General features: G+C 44.2%; 3 protein-coding genes across 4 annotated transcripts; 2 read left to right on the forward strand and 1 right to left on the reverse strand.

Moving 5' to 3' along the window:
- Positions 1-3509: 3509 nt before the first annotated feature.
- On the forward strand, positions 3510-5294 carry LOC115686197 (probable sugar phosphate/phosphate translocator At2g25520). The gene has a single exon (XM_030611420.2). The coding sequence runs from the start codon at positions 3750-3752 to the stop codon at positions 4806-4808; it is 1059 nt and encodes a 352-aa protein (XP_030467280.1). The 5' UTR covers positions 3510-3749; the 3' UTR covers positions 4809-5294.
- A 639-nt stretch (positions 5295-5933) lies between these two features.
- Positions 5934-9329, reverse strand: LOC115686208 (pentatricopeptide repeat-containing protein At4g21065-like). The gene is made up of 2 exons (XM_056318748.1): positions 7133-9329; positions 5934-7036 (listed from the first exon to the last, which is right to left on the reverse strand). The coding sequence occupies exon 1, from the start codon at positions 9196-9198 to the stop codon at positions 7294-7296; it is 1905 nt and encodes a 634-aa protein (XP_056174723.1). The 5' UTR covers positions 9199-9329; the 3' UTR covers positions 5934-7036; positions 7133-7293.
- Positions 9330-10618: 1289 nt separating this feature from the next.
- On the forward strand, positions 10619-14583 carry LOC115686195 (adenine nucleotide transporter BT1, chloroplastic/mitochondrial-like). Of its 2 annotated transcripts, none has more exons than XM_030611415.2 (4): positions 10619-10801; positions 11018-11655; positions 13671-13832; positions 13909-14583. In XM_030611415.2, exons 2-4 carry the CDS (start codon positions 11080-11082, stop codon positions 14380-14382), a joined length of 1212 nt encoding a protein of 403 aa, XP_030467275.1. In that variant the 5' UTR covers positions 10619-10801; positions 11018-11079; the 3' UTR covers positions 14383-14583. The 2 variants fall into 2 exon arrangements, with proteins under 2 accessions (XP_030467275.1, XP_030467278.1); XM_030611418.2 differs by having other exon boundaries at positions 10631-10778.
- The last annotated feature ends 433 nt before the right edge of the window (positions 14584-15016 follow it).

Genomic DNA, 15016 nt, shown 5'->3' on the forward strand with positions numbered 1-15016 from the left:
TCGACGGCCAACCCTAGAAAACTACACTCATCTTCTCATATGAGGTCTCATCAAATCGAGCAGCAAATACTGCACAGTGATCACTAGCCCCACTGTGATAATTCCAACTACGCGATGAAGAGTAGTACATCGATCAGAAAGATGCCAAGAGCAAGCAGTCAGCGATGCGATCCAATATAATCTGGCAAAAGCATGTCCAAACATCAGTAGCGACAAGAACTTCGAAGCCATGCCGTCGTTAACTGGTGCGATAAGCGTTCTCTCTTGTTTGCTGCTGCAGATTTGGAAGTCTCTATGCCGTGTCCGCTGCGAATATCCTTTTGAAAAGTCAAACTTATTCTCTCGTTGCGAACATTACGATCTTTTCCCGAAGTACAATCCCAAGAATATCAGGAGAGAATAAAAGAAACCCTAAATTTGCCAAACGCTACAGCGATCGGCCAATGGTCAAACCTCGAGATAATAAATGCACGGTGGTACGAAGTCTAATGATAAGGTTTGGTAGGAAGGTGTTATCAGATGAGCTGTTTTCTATTTTTTTATTTTTATTTTTTTCAACCGAATTGCACAGGGGAAAGACTTTCATATTTGAAAATCGAGTCACCAAATTAATATAAGGGGAGAGTTAGAGTTTAATTAAGAATGATTCGACAAATATTTTTCTAAAAACGATAGTTTGTATTGTTTAAAATAATTAGTTAATGAAAAATATTTTCATTGCCGACGACAATTCATGTCTAAACATTTTTGTGAGCGATGACAATATTTTTCTTTGGGAAAATTGTCCAAAAAGTCCTAAACCTATTGCATTTTAACCTTTCAATTTTATCAATTCAATCTAAAATATTTTGCATTTGTGCCAATTCGGTCCATCCGGCCAACACTGACGTGGCAATTTTTTGATATTTTTTCAATTTTTTATTAACTTTTATTTTTTTCTCTTTTTTTTTTCTTTTTCTTTTCTGTCCTTCTTCCCTCTAGCCGGTCTAGCGAGGCGTGGGCCAGCGAGGTCAACCTCACAAGCCTTTGGCAAAGCTCGGCCCTGCCAACCACTGGAGAGCGCGGGCCTTGCCCACCCCCAGCCAAGGCGAGGCCGACCTCGCCCAGCTAGGGGCGGGCGAGGCTTGCCCTCACCAACACTCGGCGAGGGAGAGCTTCACCAAAGGCCGGTGAGCTCGGCCTCGCTGGTCCGTGACCGGACAGAAAAGAAAAAGAAAGAAAAGAGAAAAAAGGAAAAAAAATATTAAAAATATTAAAAATTTTCCATGTCAGTGTTGGCCGGTGGCCACGTCAACGTTGGCCGCCCAAAATTGGCTGGATGGATTGAATTGGCAAAATGTGAAAATGTTTAGGACTCAATTGGTAAAATTGAAAAGTTTATGACTGAATTAGCAAAATTGCAATGGGTTTAGGATTTTTTAGACAATTTTTCTATTTTTCATTTATTAATTTTTGTAAGCGACACAAGTGATCATCTTTAGAAAAATATTCTCAAAATCTTTCATTTTTCACGAAAACAAGTAGAACTTACATGTTATTCGAGAAGCTCTAGACTATCATACAATGAATTTTGTTGATGGTATGGAACTTACTTGTTAAATGATTGAATAAAGAGATTTTATGATTTTCTGTACACTCGCGTCTATAGTCTTTACCTTTATTAAATTAGGCTCTCAAAATTAAATTTCTTTAATTGGCCACGCTTAAAAAGTACCACGAAACACTTGTTAACATCGTTCCATACATATGCAATAATTTAATTGCATATTTAAGTGCGCGAGGCACGTCCTTGTCACGTTGTGGACAAGGCCTGCAGATGCAACGCATGCATTGCGCCATGCGGGGTCAAAGTCCCATTAGAGCGATGACCAAATTCCACTCTTTTTTTTTTTTTTTTTTATAATCGAGGATCCGCCACTATTCCCCGGGGACGAGCTCGCGCAGGTAATCGGGGCGCCTATACCTCGGGGAAGACTAGCCCAGCAATCCACCGTCAGGGCCCCCCGCTTAAATTACGGAACCGAGCGGGGATTCGAACCCAGAACCTCTGTGGAGGGAAGAAAAGCGCCCACCAACTCGGCCATGCGCAGGTGGCTACCAAATTCCACTCTTTATCTTCCTCCAAATGGAAAAAAACATGAAATGAAAAATTTGGCTCGTTTAAGATTTTCTTATTTTGGTCCCAACTTATGCAAATATTTTTAATTTTTGTGGTGTATAGAATTGTGGTGGCTTTTACGGCATTTTCCTCAGAAATACTATACATCTTTTTTGGTCAAACTTGGAAATACTATAAATATATAAGCGATGCCTATAATTGAGTTTTGAATTTACATATTACCGGTTCTTCCCGAATCATATCTCCTCATGCGGGTTATTTTTATACCAAAACATGGTAGCTACGTTGCAAAATCGAATCCTATATGCCTAAGGTTCTCATAAAGTTTAGAGGACTTGAAACTCATCCTTGTGATGGTCTCAGGCCATCAGACGTTCTAGCCAATCTCGATGAAGTTGAAGCAAAATGTGGTTAATAATGCATTATATTGGAAATCATGCAATCCCTAATTTTCGGATACATGACGGTGCCCAAACAATCTATTGACACCTTATTTTTAGCCCAAAATTCGAAAATCTGATCAAGGATTTGACTATATCTTTTGCTCGAATCAGCGGTTTTTTCTATTTATCTGGGGGAGGGGGGCAAACCTGGATTTCAAGATTTCGATATTATCAATCTTGCAAGCTACTCGATGAATTAAGAATCGTGCCGATCCTTAGTCACAACCTGCTTATTTTGATTGGTTAACATTTCTCTTCTCTAATGATGTGCGCTTCTTTTATCTCTTTTTTTATACGTATTGGAACGTGATCATCAGATGCACTCGATGCTCCTCTCATATGTAACGACACTCCACCGCTCAAGCAAGCAACTCGTGATTGCACGAGAGAGATGCCTTCGAGTGTCGAGAAAATCATGCAAGAAAGGGCATCGCAAATTGGGGAAAACCGGAAACCGTCCGTACAGGTAACTCACAGCAAAATAAAAAAAAATTAATGTCACGAAAAACTCCGGATCAATACATCCGTAATAAATTTACCCCAAACTAATTATCATGATACACATGTGACAAATTTACCATCTGTCAAATTGGATTAATACTATGAAAAATCATAAATTTGTAAATCTCTAACAAACGGAGAGGTAAAAATCTCAAATAGACCTTACCAAAAAAAAAATCTCAAATAGGTACACCCGTCAACTGTTATATGTCATCCAATTCAATAATTTGACGGTAAAATTTAACGGAAACTAACGGAGGGTAAATTTGCTGCAGGCGTACCGGTTTGGAATTTGTGGTGGTCAAAAAATTAGTTCAATGAAAATTCGTTACAAATATATCAATTCGGGATTTTTTTTGGTATCAACTCAATAATAAAAAAAGAGAAACGAAAATTAAATTCACCGGAGGTGCGCATCCTCTCCTCTGTGTTCATACTTCGTTGAAGCCCAGCACAGAACCTTAAAAAAATCCTCTGTTTCCTCTCTCTCTCTCTGTCTCTGTCTCTGTCTCTCTCTGCGACATCGTCTTCTTCACCAAACCCCCTTCCCCTCGCCTGCAAATACTCCCCTCCTCCACATCCAGCGCGCATCCCCTGCTCATCCCGCGCGAACCCTTTTCGCCGGACGCCCCCAAACGCCCGCATTCTCCTCCTCCCGCCGCCGACCGCCGCCGCCGCCGCCGGAGATGGGGAAGGGAGGGTCGCTGAGCGAGGGGCTGGTGCGGAAGATCGTGCTGTCCTACACCTACGTCGCCGTCTGGATCTTCCTCTCCTTCACCGTCATCGTGTACAACAAGTACATCCTCGACCGGAAGCTCTACGGCTGGCCCTTCCCCATCTCCCTCACCCTCCTCCACATGTCCTTCTGCTCCGCCCTCGCGTTCCTCCTCGTCAATGTCCTCAAGGTGGTGGAGCCTGTCGCCATGTCCCGCGAGCTCTACCTCTCCTCCGTCGTCCCCATCGGCGCCCTCTACGCCCTCTCCCTCTGGCTCTCCAACTCGGCCTACATCTACCTCTCCGTCTCCTTCATCCAGATGCTCAAGGCCCTTATGCCCGTCGCCGTCTACTCCATCGGGGTCTTGCTGAAAAGAGAGACCTTCAAGTCCCAGACCATGATGAACATGGTGTCGATCTCGCTCGGCGTCGGCGTCGCCGCGTACGGCGAGGCCAAGTTCGACGGCTGGGGCGTGGCCCTCCAGCTCGGCGCCGTCGCCTTCGAGGCCACGCGGCTGGTCCTGATCCAGATCCTGCTCACCTCCAAGGGGATCCAGCTGAACCCCATCACGTCGCTGTACTACGTCGCCCCGTGCTGCCTCGTCTTCCTGCTCGTGCCGTGGGTCTTCGTGGAGTACCCGGTGCTCGCGGAGGCCTCCAGCTTCCGGCCCGACCTCGTGGTCTTCGGGACCAACTCGCTCTGCGCGTTCGCGCTCAACCTGGCCGTGTTCCTGCTCGTCGGGAAGACCTCGGCGCTGACGATGAACGTGGCGGGCGTGGTGAAGGACTGGCTGCTGATCGCCTTCTCGTGGTCGGTGATCAAGGACACGGTGACGCCGGTGAACCTGTTCGGGTACGGGCTCGCGTTCCTCGGGGTCGGGTACTACAACCACTCGAAGCTGCAGGGGCTAAAGGCGAAGGAGGCGCAGAAGAAGGCGGCGGCGCAGGCGGGCGAGGGGGAGGCCCTGAGGTTGCTGGAGCAGAGTGAAGGAGATGGGTCGATGGGAGAGAAGAGGGACAATCAAGCCTGAGATTGATTCCTCGAATACAAACGCGAATTGGGCAAATGGAGGAGGACTTTTGGGCAATGGAGTTGAATATTGAGTGCATGCAAGAATCAATTTGGGGGGGTGATTGCTCTCTCAACGTGCTCTTTGGGTGAATCTTGTTGATTAGGCAGAGAGTATGCAAATGCATTCTTGCAGTTTCTTGCTCTGCTTCTTCACACGCTGTTCATGAGGTTTCTTTCTTTTACTTTCAATTAGTAGTTAGTGCACTTGAAAGCCTTATTTACTAGAGGTGAAGAATCTCTTGTTGCTAGTCAATTTCCTCTATTGTTGCAAATTTTGGTCCTTTTTTGTGATCCTAAAACCTCCTCCTCACTTATGGAGATTTGTTCCTGATTTTGCCCTTGATCTTTTGTGCCATGTCCCGTGAAGGCCTTCTTTTGTTGACTGCTTTGTAGACACTAAAAGCAGGCTGTCACATTGAATAAAAATGGTGCCTTGGCTCTTTAATCTTGATTTAGGACACTAACAAAACACTGGGTCTGCTCAGCAATTTGTCTGACTTGGTGGCCTGTGAATTTCTGGAATTTGAAGAGGGGTTTATCTTCCAATTGTTTTACAAGCCATGAGATCCTTTCTTTCTTTTGACTGAAATGTGTGCATTGTGAAATTGGAAGTCCCAAAGGGCTTATCATAGAGGAGTTGAGGAGCGACAGGTGATAATGGTCGAAGCCAATGAAAATGCTCAGCACCGTTCCTCCATCACCCTCAGTAAAATGCAAGTTTGAAGTTGCAGAAGTAGCTGCAATGGACCCAGCAAACGACAATGGCAGCTGGAGGGTTTTTGTTACCTTCCCCAGCGAGGCTGTGCCGCTGCGATGCTCATTGTTGCTCGCAGGGGTTCACATTTGCTATGATTGCATGGGAAAGTGAAGTTCACCTGTCTTCTCTGGGTACAAGCTGTGTGCTGTTTCAGAGACAGCCTCTTAAATTGTGTCAGTGAGGTTAAAGAATTACTCTCTCAAAGTGAGTTTCGCGAAAGAATAGCCTCTCTGCCACCTAACATCGGAACCGTATGTGCAAACGAAGACGCGTTCCCGAGTACAATAACGAAGATGATGCAGACATTGTTGTCACTGACCGACCGTGTTGAATAATTTGTCTTAATCTGTGATTTATCATGGCACTGTTCAAATACATGAAAAGCAAGTGCAGAGTTTTGACCGTTTTGTCTCGATCTGTGTAATAAAACAATGTCTTAGCTCGGTGAAACTCCCAGGAAGTTCGTGCAGCGTGTGCGGTCAAAAAGGCTAAAAAGCATCTCCCCATGGTCATACACCTTAAGAAGATGCTTCTTCCGTCAAATGCTTCCCCTGTTTTGAGTTATGATCTTATATGTGGAGCAATCCACGAGAACAGCATCCCCCCTCTTTGTTCTTGGCCAAACCTTGCAAAGTCGTGCATTCTGTCCTCTTCATTCTTGGCCCGACCTTGCGGAATTGCAGAGAGCTAAAGAAAATTACCCTGATAAGAAGCATGATGTGGATCCCCACGGCACAACTGATTTCAAGCGAGCTCTTAGCATCAGACCCCGTAGCTCTGTCCTTGGCTCTCAGTCTGGGCGGCAAAGCTTAATTAAATTGTCTCGACAACGGTTCATGTGATGATCCAATTAATTCTTCTCGACGAGAGCAAGGACAAACCATAATTTATATTCCCTTTCCCACTTAGTGTGTCGGCAACACATCCCTACCTTAATTCTGAAAAGCTCAGCGTATGCTGTTTGATTTTGAAGATGAAGTTTCAGTTCTGGGGGCATCTCAATTTCCATGACTAATTTTGCAGATCCTGCTTACACGACCCTGGCTCAATCAGGCTATCTTTATGGTGTATTACCTTGTTATTCCAATCTGGCGCCCCCAATGTAAAACACATTGCTCCTCCCAGATGGCACTCGGTGTAGGGTTGTCACAATAATCGTAAGAGCAACAGTGCGCTCAAGATGAAAAACCAGGCTGCCAATTCCTATTTCTCAGTTCACAAATCTCACAAGGATCCTGAAGAGAAGAAATGCGGTGGCGGCCGCTGCAAGATTCTCCAGGTTTATCCAACACTCGGTAGTTAGTATACAAATAAAAGCAAATAGCACCTTGTCGAAACTCTGGTTCCTGCCGAAAATGAATGTTTCATGAAGGTCTCTGGTGAGAAAGAAAGCCAGCTCCATCCCATCTTATGCTCCAATCCATGTTGTTCTGCATTCAAACAAACGGATCACCTCAATTTTGGATCGGTCAATCGAGCACTCACAATAATACTGGTTGAAGTACCATTGACACTATGATCCCCACTTGAGGTTTCTGGCTAAGAACTTCCGAGTGAAGAACATTTGCGCCTTGCATAGGACATTCTCTCTCTACAAGTGAAACTTTTGAGTGGAGATAAAACATTGGATCCCAAGCAATGAAACATGATGTTTCACTTCGTGTGAGTCCCACAATGCAGGGCCATATCACCAAAAGTCTCCACATGAGCACAGGCCATCCTTGAAATGGTGAAATCTATTCCTGTCCCTCACAACTATTTCTCGATCATAAATTTTGGAGATGAATTTGGTAGCAGAGTGACAATCCTCACAAACTCGCAAATTCTTCACTATGCGGATTGAAGTTCCAGGTGGTGTCCTGAGAAGAGCAAATGCAATTGCCAACTTTTCGCTGTGCCTATTCACAGCATCTTCCTTATCCTCTTCATTAATATCAAGGAGCACCTCTGACGTAGATGGAAGATATCCAGCCTTCTTTATCTCCCTCCCCATCTCATCCAACATCTCATAGATTTCCTTATACTGATCATGCGACTTGTCGCCAGCCACAAATTCATAAATCTCATTCTCCAGTTCGATCAATGTACTTCCAGGAATCTTTCTCATTCCCTTGGTGTCCATCACCTCTCTGATCTTGGTTTTCTTTTCCCAATGCGACATTTTAGCATATATATTCGAGAGCAAAACATAATTTGACTCGTGCATGGGCTCTTTTCCAATTAACCTTTTGGTAATGTCCTCCCCAAGCTTGAGCTCACCATGTGCACGGCAAGCATTAATCAGGGTTCGCCAAATAACTGGGTTCGGTTCAAGGGGCATTTCCTCAACAAACTCTATGGCCTTTCGGATGAGACCAGCCCGACAGAGCAGATCTACCAAGCAACCATAGTGCTCTATCTTAGGTTCAATACCAAATCTCTTTGTCATCAAGTTGAAATAATCTCTGCCCTTCTCAACCAAGCCAGAGTGACTACAAGCCGAAAGCAAGCCAATGAAGGCAACATCGTCCGGTACCACCCCAGCTGCTATCATCTCATCAAAAAGAGAAACAGCCTCCACACCGCCGCCATGTACTGCAAGACCACCAATGACAGAAGTCCACGAAACAATTGTTTTGTTGCTCATACTTTGAAACAACCTTAATGCACTATCGACGTCGCCGCACTTGGCAAACATGTCAATAAGAGCATTGCACAGCTCCACGGTCTTTTGAACATTTTCTCTTGCAACATAGGACTCAACCCACCTCCCCAGCTCAAGGGCACCTAAATCCGCACAAGCCGACAACACCAAAAGCATAGTAATCTCATCAGGCTTGACCCCGGCAATCTGCATCTTCCTAAATAAGGCGACGGCATCCCCCGATTCGCCTAAACGTACATACCCACCGATCATGGCACTCCACGAAACAGAGTCCAGCTTCGTCATTCCATCGAACACCTTCCTTGCAAACTCGATCCCCCGTCCACAACAGCTGTACATGTGAACCATCGTGTTCTGCACATGAACATCCTCATCGAACCCGAACTTGACCACCGAGCCGTGAACCGACCTGCCCAAACTCAAGTCCCCAATGCCGGCACAGGCCTTAAGGACAAAAGGGTACGTGAACTTGTTCGGCGAAATGCCGGACCTAAGCATGAGATCGTAAAAAGCCAGGGCCTTTCGGCGTTGGCTCTGGGCACAAGCTCGGATGACGGTGTTGTAGAGGAATGTGTCGTAGAGGCGAGCGTCGGCGTCGGGCGCGAAGACGAAGGAGCAGGCGAAGTCGACGGCGCCGAGCTCCGCGGACGCGGAAGCGAACTTGGCGAGGACGAGCGGGTTGTTGCCGAGGCCCGATTTGATGATGTGGGTGTGGGCCTGGGCGAGCTTCGGGACGGCGTCGCAGAGCCGGAGGGAAGCTAGGCAGCTCTGCTCCGCCGCTCGCTTGTTCGCGACGGGGGTGCCGCCGCCGCAGCCGCCGCCGCCGCAGCCGCCGCCGCCGTCGATGGTGGGGACGCGACGGCGGGGAGACGGAGCGGCGAGGGATGCGGAGAGGGAGGTGAATCTGCGCGCGAGCTTGCCGGCTTTGGTGGCGAGTGAGGACTGCATCGGAAGAGTATGGTCGGAGGCGGGATCATTCCTCCGGAGCTTCGCCGTTCATCGGAGGTCGGCTCTCGCGGGAACGACGTTGCGCGCTTTTGAACTGAAGCATCGGGGATGCTTTAGAACATGCACACCAAGTCATTTACGCATGTTCGAGTTAATACCACGAAAAATCCTACTCTCGACATAAATTTATCACAAACTAATTCATAAACTGATACAGCTACGATAATTTTATCCTCCATTAATTTTTGTTAAATTTTTCCGTCAAATTGCCGAGTTGGATGTTATGATGTACCGATTTGGGGTTTTTACACTTCGTTTGTCATATGTATATAGTTTGTGATTTTTATAGTATTAATCCGATTTAACGAAAACTAACGGATAGTAAATTTATCACAAATTTTTCGGCTGTAAAAAAATTAGTTTGGAGTAAATTTGTTACGGACGTACCAATTTGAAATTTTTCAGGGTCATATCACATGTGTACCAGTTTGAGATTTTTTGTGATATTAATCATCATATATAATTCCTAATTAATTTATTAACTACTCCATTCTAGTCTAACGACGATAAAATTATAGTGCCAAGAAAAAAACGAATTGTGTAATTTCTATATATTCAATAATTCAGATTCCGTAAGGCATTCATACGATTTACAAGAAATAATAAGATATAGCAATATCAATTACAACCTCATCAAATCAATCAATGATATGCACAATCCGAAAAGATGTATTTGTATGAAAAATCAAGGGACATATTGAGAATCTAGTGAATATATCTCCGACGCATCTCATCAATTAAGTTTGAGAATCTTTCTTCCGTTGTTACTCATGCTTCATCGTACGCTTTTATACTTGCCGTTAAGTTTCAAACAATCCGTACGCTTATATCGCTAGTCAGCCCCACTCGGAAAAAATTGAAGAAAAAGTTATAAAAAACAAAAACTAGGCAAATTCAGAGTTAACAAATAAGTTTGAAATCATATTATACAAATTAAATGAAAGAAAATGTATATGATGATGTATACGATGATTCTTCGTAATTCTCATAAATTGGGGACATGTGCTAAAGATTTATCATGTTTTCCTAACACACGTCCCTTTCCCTCCCCTATAATTGTATATGATGATTTATCCCTCGTCGTTTCCATAAAAAAAAAAAAATTTATCCGAGTTTTATTGGTGAGAAAAAAAAGAATAATTTGCAGACAAAAAACCTAGGAAAATATCCGAAATTCTGAAAAATACTTTGTTTTCCTCCGTTTTTTTTTTTTTGGTTAAAATTTTTGGTCGGAAACTCGTTTCCTCGTAAACTCCGAAAGAGGTGCAGTCCGATTTGGTATCAGATTCCTCTCACCTCAGCAAACAGCGAAGCAGCCTCAGAACAAATATAAAAAGAGCAACTTTGCAAAACCCATTCGGACAGCAGCACAGCTCGAGGTCGAGGTCGAGGTCGAGGTCGAGGGAGAGGTCGAGGTCGAGGGAGAGAGAGAGGGACTCTTCCGGGTCCTCCTATCTCTCTCTCGCAGAACATTCCTTGATCCTCACCGCCTCCTCCTCTCCCCGCAGCTCCCGACCGCAGTCAGCATCTCTTCGCGCCGCTCGTATGCTCTGCTCCGACCCTTTCATCTGTTATCTATTTCAGTTTCGTTGTTCGTCTCTTTGGGGGTGGGTGAAGACTCCCAGATTTCTTTTTTGGGGGATACCCGTCTCGTCAAAATCCAGTCTTTGCCTCTTAAGCTCTTGAATTTTTGGCCACCTTTGCGTGAACCTTTGTCAAGAAGCTTGCTTCTGATATACCCTTTTTTCCGCGTCCGCAGGAGAGTTCTCAACTGTCTGAAATTAAGAGGGGTTGGTTATTTTTTCGAGAAGAATTCGATTGATGATCAAGGGTTCGATCATGGGTAGGAAGAATTTGCAGCTTTTTAGTGATAGGCAGGATGGGTTCTTCTCTATTAATAACTTGGGCTATCAGTGGAGTTCTGTCGATCCTGATGTGTGTCCTGTAGGCGGTTTATTTGCCAGTGTAGGCCAAATGGGGATGAATTTCGGTTTATCGCCGAATTCACCTAATACCCATGATAACGGGGGTGTGAATAGCATAAAACTGGCCTGCCCCGATTTGATTATTAGGTACGTGTCGTCTCCGGAGGGTATTCGGATTGTCGGGGTCCCGGAGGAGGAAGAAACTGTGAAGAATAAAAAGAGTGGGCTTAAATTGCAAATAAAGGTGAAAAACCCTTCGTTGAGGAGGTTAATAAGTGGGGCAGTGGCGGGGGCTGTTTCGCGGACTACGGTGGCACCATTGGAGACGATAAGGACACATCTGATGGTAGGAAACAGTGGGCATTCTACTACCGAGGTGTTCCAGAATATTATGAAGACTGATGGGTGGAAGGGATTGTTTAGGGGTAATTTGGTTAACGTTATTCGGGTTGCCCCCAGCAAGGCCATAGAGGTAATGTTGCTTTATTTACCTTTTGAAAGTTGTATTGGTTTCTTGTGACTTTTTTGTGTCTAATCGGTTGAAATTATGCATGCTGTCCTGCTTTGTTCATTAGTGCCCTCGATATTGGCTTTTTAGGAGATCTTCTTTGCGCGAATTTTCTGATGTCCGTTTATTTGTTTATCATCCAGTTAGTTCATTGCTCTCTTTTCTGGCCATGGTAGATACATGTACCGTGTATGGCTCTATTGCTTCATGTGGTTGTTTATTTCTGGTAGAGGTCAAGCATTGTTCTGCTCTGCTATCATTGATATTCCTGCAATGCCACTCAGCAATCTCTGTCTCTTTGTAGTCTCTCGATTTGATAGCACTGTTTCTTAAATGGAATATTGATGCCTTTGTAGAGCTGAGAATTGTCCATCTGTGTTTAACCAGGCCAACAGGACATAGTAAACCATAAGACATACTTTGCTTAGGATTTTCTTTCGACTTAAGCTAGATGAATCTAATGTATAGTTGGTTGCATGTTTGTGAAAAGTTTTATGACTTAATTGGTCTATTGAAAAACATTTTTTTTTTCCAAACTTTGTGCTCATCATGGTTGAGTACATGTCCAATATCACAATTAATCTCTCACTTTGTGCTTCATAGGATAATCTGTCAACCTTTCTTTTGCCTTATAAGCATTGCGTTCCTTGTGAGACAAGTTGAAATGTTTGTCTTTAATGGGAATGCATAAAATTTCTTCATGCTTACATGAATAGTGAGGAGGGATGGTCTTAGTGTCCTTTCCACTGAAAATACTTAGGTCACAGTGAAGGCTTGTAACCTTACTGATCTGGTTACAGTTCTTGACCTAACTTGTTCATGGCACTGTAAATGTATCACCTTTTTCTTAAGAATTAATTAGAAAGTTTATTCTGCATAGTTAGATTGGTTTTCGGTTTTCACATTTATCATGCAAATGTAACTGGAGTAATCATGATATCTTTTTTCCTTATCAAATGAAAGAGATGATATCCTTCATTTCCTTGGCAATTAATCTTCCACTTTAGGGATGATGCATTGTATTGTTAGTATCATCCGGTATTGATTAGTTTCTTGAAAGCCAACGATGATAATGTTTCCTCTTTCCAAAACACTCTATTTGGCCAGCTTGCACAATTGATGTCGCTATTATGTTGATTAGAGATTAGAGTGGAACCGATGCTTTTCTTTCTGTTTTTCTGTTTTCACTCATTTAGAGTGTAACCAATGTTTCCTGTCAGCTATAGTTGATCCATTGTTAAATATAACACCAAGTCCTATTCGACGGCAGAATATTTCTATGATAGACCTGAGCACTAGTACCTGTTGCTTTATGATTTATTAGATAACCTCCTAGGTTGGTTTTTTTGTCAAATGTTCAAATGCTACCAAATGCCTTCATGTCTCTCAAACTTGTGTTAGTCATGTGTATATAGAATGGTTGAGAAGCTGCTTGCTCTTTAAATGTATCATTTGGTGGATAATCTTGTTATGACTCCATCCCTTATTCCATTACGTTCCTAAGAGGGGAAATAAGGAGGAAAATGACCAAGAAGAGGGGGAAAAACAACTTCGAGAGTTGCTAACCACGATTCACTGAGCACCCTATGTTTAAGTTGACTAGGTTTCTTCATTTCGCTATGCAATCAAACATTTCAAACGCAGTGCTAGAGCACTTCCTCGCTAGGCATATTGTTGAGCATTGTAAGTGGGCAAAGACTAATGTCTTATCATTTTGTGTTTACAATTACTTATTGGTTCAATAAGCACATAATCTTCAACCGGGGAGGCAAGTCTTGAAACAAATTAATCTTCTTGCTTCCCTATCAGCCCATCATTAGTGCAGAGCTTTTTTAAATTGGCTAGCCTCTCATTTAATAGACCTAGGTTTCCTTTTCTCTTCATGCATTAAGACATATTGTGTCAGGGAATTCCTTTTGTACCCATAGGGATGTTCTTTGGTTACATGTACTTAGAAGGTTTCTATTCTTCCGGTGCAGCTATTTGCATATGATACGGTCAATAAGCAGCTGTCACCCAAACCCGGGGAGCAGCCGAAACTTCCAATTCCCGCGTCATTGGTTGCTGGGGCCTGTGCTGGTATCAGTTCGACGTTATGCACATACCCTCTCGAGCTACTCAAAACTCGTCTGACGATACAGGTACTGGCCAAAAGCTTGCTTGGTATTTAAAGTGCGCCTACTTGCATAAATTTATTTGTTCCTGCTAAAACTGCAGAGAGGGGTTTATGATGGTCTCTTTGATGCCTTCCTGAAAATAGTAAGAGAGGAGGGTCCAGCAGAGCTCTACAGAGGCCTCGGGCCTAGTGTCATCGGGGTCATCCCTTACGCTGCCACCAACTATTTTGCCTATGACTCATTGAGAAAAGCGTATAGGAAGGTTTTCAGGCAAGAGAAGATTGGAAACATTGAGACTCTCTTGATTGGATCTGCAGCAGGGGCTATTTCGAGCAGTGCGACTTTCCCATTGGAGGTGGTGCGTAAACACATGCAGGTCGGGGCATTGAGTGGGAGAAAGGTGTATAGGGATGTGATCCATGCTTTCATGAGCATACTTGAGCAGGAAGGAATCGGTGGCTTATATAGAGGGTTGGGCCCGAGCTGCATGAAGTTGGTGCCGGCTGCTGGGATATCATTCATGTGCTATGAAGCATGTAAGGGGATATTGGTGGAGGATGATGAGGATGCTTAGAAATAGATTGAGCAAGGAGCATGGAGTTTAGGTTTCCGGTTTTCTTGGCCAAGAGGAGCTGGTTTTGGGCCATCTCTTAGTTTGTTAACTGCAGGCATATATTTTTTGCATGTCGTCTTTATTGGTTTGCATCTTTTTCGTATAGGGAGGTCGCAATTGACGTGATTGTCACGATTTTTCAAGGTGAGTTATGATTTTCAATCTCTTTTCATTGTAGCGGCGATGGTGCATTGAATTTACATTGTGAGGTTCTTCTCAGTATAGGAGGAGATTGACTTAATGCCATAAAAATGGTATTATGCATTATCCTTGAAAACGTAGGGAAGTTTGAGATATGTTTAACGAGTGAAGCATCTATAATTCATATTATCAGGGCGGGGCGGGGCGGGGCGGGGCGGGGCGGGGCGGGGCAGTCCGGGGATCACAGTGCCCTTGCCAGCCCCGTGGATGGACGAACTGCCCTGTGCCCGTAGAGGCAGGGCAGGGTGGCGCTCATCGTTGCAGTGCAAAGTGGTGCCTGCCGCACCAGGCCAACGAAAGGCCAAATTTTCTTTTTTCGGCCGCTGGAGGCATTGAAAGAATGACTATGAGAATGTACTGATGCATGCACGACTGAAACAACTCGTAGCAAAGA

Source organism: Syzygium oleosum, unplaced genomic scaffold, assembly GCF_021117445.2.
Source record: "Syzygium oleosum isolate NSW1041296 unplaced genomic scaffold, Sole_v2.1 Sole_v2.16, whole genome shotgun sequence".
Taxonomy (NCBI): domain Eukaryota; kingdom Viridiplantae; phylum Streptophyta; class Magnoliopsida; order Myrtales; family Myrtaceae; genus Syzygium; species Syzygium oleosum.